This window comes from Nanorana parkeri, unplaced genomic scaffold, assembly GCF_000935625.1.
Source record: "Nanorana parkeri isolate BGI_ZX_2015 unplaced genomic scaffold, ASM93562v1 scaffold19, whole genome shotgun sequence".
NCBI classification, from domain to species: Eukaryota; Metazoa; Chordata; class Amphibia; order Anura; family Dicroglossidae; genus Nanorana; species Nanorana parkeri.
In genome coordinates, this window is record NW_017306287.1 from 3,157,093 (window position 1) to 3,166,442 (window position 9,350).

The following is a 9,350-nucleotide window of genomic DNA, read 5'->3' on the forward strand; positions in this document are numbered from 1 at the left end:
TGAAAAAAAATGTCAGGCCGAAACCGAAAATGTTTTTTTATTCTAACTTTTTCAAATTTTTAAAAATATTTTATTTTTATTTATTTTTTATAAACTTTTTAATTTTTTTATTTATTCATTTTTAATTAAATATTTGTATTTTTTACTTTACTTTTAGGGCCTTCGGGGAAATATTGGGGGTCTAAACAGACCCCTGATATTTCCCTTTTAAAATAGAAAAAGAGATTGAGGACAAAGAGTCATCAATCTCTTTTTCTGCAGCCCCTGTTATAAATGAACAGGAATCCTCTATACTGAGTGTTCCTGTTCATTCATAACTTGTGGAGAACACAGTGGGGGGGATTTATCAAAACTGGAGCAGACACAATCTGGAGCAGCTGTGTGTGGCAACCAATCAGCTTCCCTCTTCAGTTAAGATTTGAAATGAAAGAGAGAAGCTGATTGGTTGCCGTGCACAGCTGCTCCCGTTTTGATAAATTCCCTTCAGTGTGTTTACTAAAACCACAATCATGAACAAACAGGAGGTGATGTCGATCACTTCCCATTCATTCATAATTGAGGATATAATAAACATACTCTGTCCTCAATTATTTACAAACACTCAATCACTGATCACTGATCACTGATTGTTTGTACTCCGCTCTCCATCCTGGCACGCTGTCACAGGAGGCTGAGCGGGGCAGTGCGGGAGGAGAGCTCAGCCTGCTGTGACAGCACTGGCTGCCTCCACCCACACTGCCGCACTCCTGATCTGTGACAGGAGGCTGAGCGGTGCGGGACGGAGAGACACCGGCTGCTCATATCTCTCTCCTCCCGCAGTGCTCGGCCGCCTGTGACAGCACCCAGCAGAGAGGAGAGAAATCACGACTGCACCGCTATTTTGGCCAAATAATTGCACTTTCGGCATTTTGCCAAAAGTGCCATTTTCGGCCGATATGTTTCAGTGGCCGATATATCGGTGCATTCCTATTTGAAAATGGTAATGGTGTCTCATTAATAAAGGTTTTATAAGGTTTAATATGAAAGACTGGCCTGCCCCCTCCCCTGCCTCACTATTGGCGCTACAATGCGATAGCCAGGCTCAACAGCCAACAGTCAAGCATGAGAGAGGGTAGGACAGATCATGACTTCCCTAATAAGATGACTTCCCAGATAAGCCTCCCTCAGCACAGCCAATTATGACTATAATACTAACTAATTTAATTTTGTAAGGGTATGTATGTTTTCATTAAACTGTCACCACTCCTACAGGAAGTGTATTGATCCACTAATAATGAAAGGGTAAAAGTGACATACGTATTATTTCCCTTGCATTTTCCTCCCCCTTCAACACTGTTGACCACATACCCTTTCTGGCCTCGGGAACCTAGGTCAAGAGGCATTAATCGCAGTACATGATAGCATGGATCATGTTCCTGTTCGCTTTCTTGTTTTCTATTGCATATCATATACTGTACTGTACTGTGTACTGTACTGTACTGTGGATTATGGTCACATTTTTGTATTGTTTAAAAAAACTCAATAAAATTTGATTAAACGAATATTGACATACTTTGTTAGTATCAGGGATCTTGCTCTCTTTTCTGGTCACTTCTTCTTTTGAGGGAATGAATCCACTGCACACAATACTGAGTGGTGACTCTCGACCTGGGGATAAATATTGTGCAAAGTTTTTAGAAAAGAGTAACATCAAAGGAAACACAGTTTAGGATTTCTTTGGATCTTCAGATTCTCAACCTGTTTGGTTGCTGGCTTTGCTGGGTGCATAGTTCCACTGAGTCAGAGTCATGCCTTCTCCGGCTAGCTCTGCCAGGTCCAGCAAAGCTTGTCTGTCCTTCTGGCTGTCAGAGAGTGGCTTCTGATCCTTAAAGGGGGTGGCAGGAGAAGCAGCTTTGTCTTCGAGCCTTTGGCTTTCTGGCATTCCCGCAGGTAGATTGGGAGTAGTAGGAGTAACCGCACGTGGCTGTGAGTTTAGTACCTTCTGTTGGAACAAGTTATACGGTTATAATATTCAAAAAAAGTACAACTGCATCCAAAGCTAAAAACCAAGTTTGCCCTCCTAACACAACTTAGGCCCAATTTCTCTGGACACTTTCAGCAGAATCTCCTGCAGACTGTGCAGAGTAGAAAGTGTTAACTGATGGGACAATGGGCTCCCTATGGTGTGAGCTACATAACAGCATGTAGCTGTGACTATTCATGCCCAATAATTTTACTAATTAATGGTTAAATACTACTGTGTAGTTTACACCATTGTTCCATCAGTTAGTGATTGATACTTACTTTTCTCTGGTTAATTGCAGATATTAGTAACATGATTAAGCTATTAAAAAAAAAGGAGTCTCAGAAGTCAGAGGTGCGCTGGAGGAACAGAAGTACACTTGGAGACATGGAGGAGGACTGGTGGCACAGGAGTACACTTGAAGGCACAGAGGTGTGCTGGAGGGGTACACCTGGAGGCATGGAGAAGCATAGAGACATGCTGGAGGCACGGTAGCACTAGGAGACCCAGTGGTACATGGAGGTGCTCTGGTGGCACAGGGAAACACTAGGGATATGTCAGCACAGAGGCACACAGTGAAGGCACAAGGATCTGAAGAATACTGGGCATGGAGGAGACAGAAGCTCAGACTGCAGCAAGATACTGGAAGCATGATTAGCAACGCGTTTCTTGAACGCTGTGCCAATGCATCGCTTTGTCATTTAAGTCACCACCAATCAGGGAGCTGCCTCATGATTGGCTGGCTGGTGCCAATCAGGAGAGCTGCCTACTGACTGGCTGTGACACTGGGTCTATGGGTGGAACCCAGAAGTGTTGAGGGCTAGAGAGAAGCCCTGGTGCTGGATCCCAGGAGCAGTGAGTATTATAGCCAAGATTCTGGTGTGATAGAATATAATGGGGAGAAAAGTTAAGATTTCAGTGCTTCATTTGTAAACTTTGAAGATGCATTGCTACAAAATGCCTATACCTACCAAAATGAATAAGGGTTTATTTTTAAGTGCTTTTACTGCTTGCCCGCAATATGCAAGTACATTAGTGTGCATTGTCTGGGTGCTGGTTCTCTGTAAAGTTCAGGTTCTATTTGGGAAGTTCTACTCAAGCATTTTTATCAATTCATACCATGGTCAGGTTTACCTTTGAGAGAGGCTTCCATGGAGTTATTGGAGGATTTAGCTCTGGTGTATAGTAGCTGACTGTATCTCTGTTCTCCATCATGTTGCTGATATCCCAAAGGACACAATTCTTTCCAGCACACATTCTGAAGGTTTCTCTTTCTTCCTCCTGCATGTTCCAGAAGCTGCTGGCAGGCAGTGTTATAAGATTGTTCTCCCCAGATTGCTCACTCAGCAGTAAAGACAGCCTCCTCTGAAGCTTCTGCACAGCCTCTTCTGGGGCCTGGACCAGCAGGACAGGAGGCGGTTTGTCCTTCTTTTTCCGGCGACTTTTCTTTTCTGAAACACAGACAGCTCACACTTTCAGTTAGATGGAAGCACCCTGATTTACAAACATCTCCAAGAAATGACATATGTTTCTATTAAACATGCAAGCCTTAGTAGTTTTATTTCTGAACAGCAGCAGAGTGATGTGTCTGTACCTGACGGGCCGATCTTTCTTGCGCGCTGGGCACACCCAGGGTTTGGTGAAGGTTTCTCCTCTTGCAGAGAACGTGATAGCGCCATCGCAACCATCAAATCTTCCCTTTCTGCTTCAGTCTGTGCTACCTTCCTTTTCTTGGAGGGCTCCTTCTTCTTTGGTACCCCTTTCCTCTTTACCTGGGCCGCCCTGCAGGGGTGAGAGATGTACATTTATGGTTGTTTAACCCCTTCATGACTGAGGCCTTTTTTTCATTTTTTGTACCCATGTTATATTCCAAATTTTAGGCCTGAGAATTACTTAAAACCCCCCAACATTATATATTTTCTGAATGCCAAGACCCTATAGAATAAAATGGTGGTAGTTGCAAATTTTTATGTTGCGCAATATTAGCGCAACTCCTTATTAAACCCCAATATTTAGTGAAAAATTTAATTAAATGCCCCAAAACACAACAAAATACCTATTTTTTTAATGAAATATAAAAGATGAGGTTACAACGAGTAAAACGATACCCAACATGCCCAGGTTACAAATTGCGTGCATCCGTAAAACGGCGAAAAACCCCAGTACCCCAAAAAGTCCATAGAAGACGCTTTAAAAGCCCCCACAGGTCATCAATTTAGAGATACCCCAAAATACTGGCCCTAGAATTATTGCTCAAAAGCAGGTCAAATTTTTTCAAATAGACCTTGAATCCTATTAATATTGATAAACACTCCCCAAAGGTATTTACAAGGTAAATCTGTCCTCCAGCCTTCCCCTCATTCTTGCAGAGTTGTACAGGCGTATTACATGTACTGAATTTGCTTACTCTAATTTTACTGCCCACTGTGACCTTCTTGCAATGTGCATTAGAAGCTGCAGCAAGTCAGATAGAGCCCGCCTTATTTCCCAGCTGCAGGACCTCCAGCATCACCTAGACCACGGGTGCCCACAATTTTTTGTGTTAAGATCTACTTTTCAAATGACGAGCTACATGAGATCTACCAACGAAAAAAAAAAAACCTCCTCGCTCACCCTCTCCTGGCTTTCTCTCCTTGCTCTCTCTCCTGGCTTTCTCTCCTTGCTCTCTCTCCTGGCTTTCTCTCCTTGCTCTCTCTCCTGGCAGTCTCTCCCGGCTGTCTCTCCTCGCGCTCTCTCCTGGCTTTCTCTCCCCTGGCTGTCTCTCCTGGCTTTCTCTCCTTGCTCTCTCTCCTGGTAGTCTCTCCTTGCTCTCTTTCCTGGTAGTCTCTCCTTGCTCTCTTTCCTGGCAGTCTCTCCCTGCTCTCTACCCTGGCTGTCTCTCCTCTCTCTCTTTCCTGGCTGTCTCTCCTCTCTCTCTTTCCTGGCTGTCTCTCCTCTCTCTCTTTCCTGGCTGTGTTTCCTTGCTCTCTCCCCTGGCTGTCTCTCCTCGCTCTCACTCCCCTGGCTGTCTCTCCTCACTCTCCTGTCTGTCTCTTCCCGCTCTCTCTCCCATGGCTCACCTTGCTTTATTTTGCAAACAGTGCAGTGCAGCAGGCTGTGTAAACTAATATTCTTTGATGTAATACATAGCACTTCAACCACCAGTATCCACCAGAAAGGTGACAGGGAGCTTGGCTCAGCAGACTCAGGCTAATAGGTAATCATGTGTGCACAGCTAAATAAACATACCAAAATGGAGTAAAGGGGCCGCCATTCACACCCTTCGTGATCTACCAGCATCAGCTTTGAGAGCTACTAGTAGATCACGATCTACCTAATGGGCACCCCTGACCTAGACCTTTGCTATCCAGCCTTACTATCCCTGGCCTACTCCTTTCATTTATTGGATTTTAGTTACTTTAAACATGGAGGCATCAGCATCACATGTGGGCATTACTGAGTGCTTTGTACATCCCCTCCCACAAGCCATGATCTGCCTCTTATTTCACAGAGAAGTCAGAGCGATGACATCACAAAGCCTAACATAAGCTATGCAATGAAAATGGAAAGGTTTCATTTAAAAATGTCATTAGCATATGGATGAGGGGGAAAGGAGGAACCGGCGATCCACATAATAAGTAAAATAATCTTCAGGTTTAACAACCCCAGAATGTCACATTTTTTCTTTTAAAAAATTAAACATTTCAACACCTTCAACAAACCAGGTAGCACCAATCTCTGGAGACCTTGGGATTGTAAAGTTTAGGTAACATATAACACATGTCATGTCAGCTTTGCTGGAGCACACTGCTGAAATTGGTCTCCCAACATCCTCTTCTTTAGCACAGACAACATGGCCAATGCCTTAGCACTGGTAACATGTTCCAGACGCCACAGTAATCAAGTATTTGCCTTACAATGAAAAAATTTTAATTAGTTTGTAAAACAAATGGACTCCTGCCAAGCTTCCCGGATGGTGGCTGCTCTTCAGCAGTCAAATACAAGTGCTGGCTTCCTCTCGGGAGCCATCCATTGCATTGGAGAAGGGCTCAGTTTCATGGAAGTCAATACCAACATCCTGATTTCACAGAACGACCTTCCCCCATACCGAGCATCCTCAATTGATAAGGGGGCAGTGCTATCCTTAGCCATAAAATAAATATTTATACATTTACTTGCATATGTGTACAGACTTATGCTGCATAATCTATTATTTTTTACTCTATAGGAAACAGTTTGCCCTAAGAAAGGGAAGCTAAAGCCAATAAGTAATGGGAATAAAGTTTCCTTCTGTGAAATCATCAGTACAATCCAAGTTATTATTATTTTACAGGATTTATATAGCGCCAACAGTTTGCTGAGCGCTTTACAATATAAGGAAGACATTACAATCAATAATATTTTAGACTGGGGTGCCTTGATATTTTTCAAACTTTTAAAGGGTGCTGGGACTGAAAAAAAATTAAGTTGAGAAATGCTGATTTGGGCTGTCAAGATAGCTCTGCCCCGGCAGAAATCCTGGTTGGATTGTCATGTGATTTGTGATGTCACCAATCTCTTCTCTTCCCAGGTGAACACTACAACAGAGAGCTCTATCCTTCTCAAATCTAGTGCGATATTACAGGCAGGAGGGGTATATCACTGAACGTTAAAATACCCTACGGTCTTAGTCCGTAGGGTTCAATATTGAGTTGGCCCTTTGCCTCTATAACAGCTTCAACTCTTCTGGGAAGGCGTCCACAAGGTTTAGGAGTGTGTCTATGGGAATGTTTGACATTAGTGAGGTTGGGTACTGATGTTGGACGAGAAGGCCGGGCTCGCAGTCTCCGCTCTAATTCATCCCAAAGGTGTTCTATCGGGTTGAGGTCAGGACTCTCTGCAGGACAGTCAAGCTCCTCCACCCCAAACTCCCCCATCCATGTCGTTATGGTCCTTGCTTTGTGCACTGGTGCGCAGTAATGTTGGAACAGGAAGGGGCAGTCCCCAAACTGTTCCCACAAAGTTGGGAGCATGAAATTGTCAAAAATGTCTTGGTATGCTGATGTCTTAAGAGTTCCCTTCACTGGAACTAAGGGGCCAAGCCCAACCCCTGAAAAACAACCCCACACCATAATCCCCCCTCCACCAAACTTTACACTTGGCACAATGCAGTCAGGCAAATACCGTTCTCCTGGCAACCGCCAAACCCAGACACGTCCATCAGATTGCCAGACAGAGAAGCGTGATTGGTCACTCCAGAGAACACGTCTCCACTTCTCTAGAGTCCAGTGGTGGTGTGCTTTACGCCACTGCATCCGACGCTTTGCATTGCACTTGGTGATGTAAGGCTTGGATGCAGCTGCTCGGCCATGGAAACCCATTCCATGAAGCTCTCTACGCACTGTTGTTCTGCCAATCTGAAGGCCACATAAAGTTTGGAGGTCTGTAGCTATTGACTCTGCAGACAGTTGGCGACTTCTGTGCACTGAGCTCTTCAGCATGCGCTGACCCCGTTCCGTCATTTTACGTGGCCTACCACTTTGTGGCTGAGTTGCTGTTGTTCCCAATTGCTTCCACTTTGTTATAATACCACTAACATGTGACTGTGGAATATTTAGTAGCAAGGAAATTTCACGGATGGACTTATTGCACAGGTGGCCACTAGGGATGCACCGATACTGGCCAATCATGGAAGACGTGCGCTGTGTAATGACGCAGCGGCCGGCTTCCTGATTGGCCGGGAAGCCGGCTTCATGCTCCCTCATCACTAGAGAGCATGGAGCCGGCTTCCCGGCCAATCAAGAAGCCGGGCCCCGCATCATTACACGGCGCCCAGCTTCCATAATTGGCCAGTAAGCCTGCTCCATGCTTTCTCGTCACATAGTGACGAGAAGCATGGGGGCGGCTTCCTTGTTAATCGGGAAGCCGGGTGGCGACTCTTTACACGCTGTCCGGCTAAGTAGGAAGCCAGGTGGCGAGTAATTACACGCCACCTGGCTTCCTGAATGGGACTTCAGGAAAAAAATATCGGTACTCGGTACCGAAATACCGGTATCGGTGCATTCCTAGTGGCAACCTATCACGTTTGAATTCAACGAGCTCCTGAGAGCGACCTATTATTTCACAAATGTTTGTAGAAGCGTCTGCATGCCGAGGTGCATGATTTTATACACCTGTGGCCATGGAGGTGATTGGAACACCTGAATCCAATGATTTGGGCGGTGTCCCAATACTTTTGGCAATATAGTGTGTCTGTGTGTATATATATATATATATATATACACAATCTATATATATTTATAAAAACCATATACCTCCCTCTAACACCCCCTTTAATATGGGCAGGTGCTTCTCGCAGCACACACGTCCCATCCCGAGTACTGATAAGAGTGCCCATTGACAAGAGTAGGGGAAAGAAGTCTTAAGCTAATCAGTCACCACAACTGGAGTGGCAGAAGAGCGCTGCAGATTAAGGTCAATTTTGTGATTGGTGAGGGAGCCTATAGTGATTTTTTTTTTTCATGGCCACAATTAAGCTTTGAAGCAGAGGTCCAGCCAAAGCATATTGCTGCTTACGGTGGAGGGGGGTTTAAACCTGTGTCAGGTTTTTATTGCTGCAAAGATTTCCCCTCAGTTATTGTTGTAGGAACTGATGCCCCTAGTATATGAATTAATGACAAATCTTCCCAGTGGGACACATAAAATACAACCCTGAAAGATCATCTAACCCTTGTTTTCTCCATTTAACCCCTTCGTGACGGGAGACGTACACTGTACGTCCAGCCACAAAGGGACCAAATGACTCGTCACGTACACTGTACGCGACGAGTTATTTGCTGCACTAGAAGGCTGATAACCGCTGAGAATCAGCGGTTACCATTCAGTAATGGATGTCTAACTATCTAGGCATCCATTAATGAAAGGGTTAACCTTTTCAGACACCCGATACCTTAATATCGGGTGTCTGAGAGTCACAGCAGAGCGGACACACATGCCGGCTTTTGCCGGCATTCTGACAGCTCGTATAGATGGAGAGAGATATCTCTCTCAAGCTATACTGGCTTTTTTTTTTTTTTATCTTTTGACTTTCAAGAATAGATACATAATGTAATGTAATAGACACATAATGTATCTATTCTTGAAAGTAGAATGTTTCAGTTTTCTGAAACATTTAGTAACAGCTGAATCCTGAACTGCTGCAGGATCAGTGTCACTAACTTATTATCGGCTGTTCTGAAGTTTGAAGCAGCCTGATAATAACCAAAAATGTATTAATTTATCAAGCAGTAATAGTGAGATTCATTCACAATGACTGCTTGATATAATTAAATAAATAAAATAAAATTTGTAAGTTTAAAAAAAAGTGAAAAGTGTAAAAAAAAAAAAAGAG

The 9,350-nt window shown here is 44.1% G+C and overlaps 2 protein-coding genes across 2 annotated transcripts in view; both read right to left on the reverse strand.

Moving 5' to 3' along the window:
• SLX4 (SLX4 structure-specific endonuclease subunit) overlaps positions 1-9,350 on the reverse strand; it is a 36,239-nt gene that overhangs the window by 19,805 nt on the left and 7,084 nt on the right. Inside the window, exons 6-9 of the mRNA XM_018561155.1 lie at positions 3,597-3,784; positions 3,137-3,468; positions 1,738-1,981; positions 1,553-1,647 (exon numbers count right to left, since the gene is read on the reverse strand). Coding sequence (XP_018416657.1) covers positions 1,553-1,647; positions 1,738-1,981; positions 3,137-3,468; positions 3,597-3,784 — 859 coding nt within the window. The remainder of the gene's footprint in view (positions 1-1,552; positions 1,648-1,737; positions 1,982-3,136; positions 3,469-3,596; positions 3,785-9,350) is intronic.
• The window catches only part of TRAP1 (TNF receptor associated protein 1), a 35,494-nt gene continuing 32,703 nt past the window's right edge, over positions 6,560-9,350 (reverse strand). Inside the window, exons 19-20 of the mRNA XM_018561629.1 lie at positions 7,107-7,110; positions 6,560-6,571 (exon numbers count right to left, since the gene is read on the reverse strand). The gene's annotated coding sequence lies outside the window, so the exon portion shown is untranslated. The remainder of the gene's footprint in view (positions 6,572-7,106; positions 7,111-9,350) is intronic.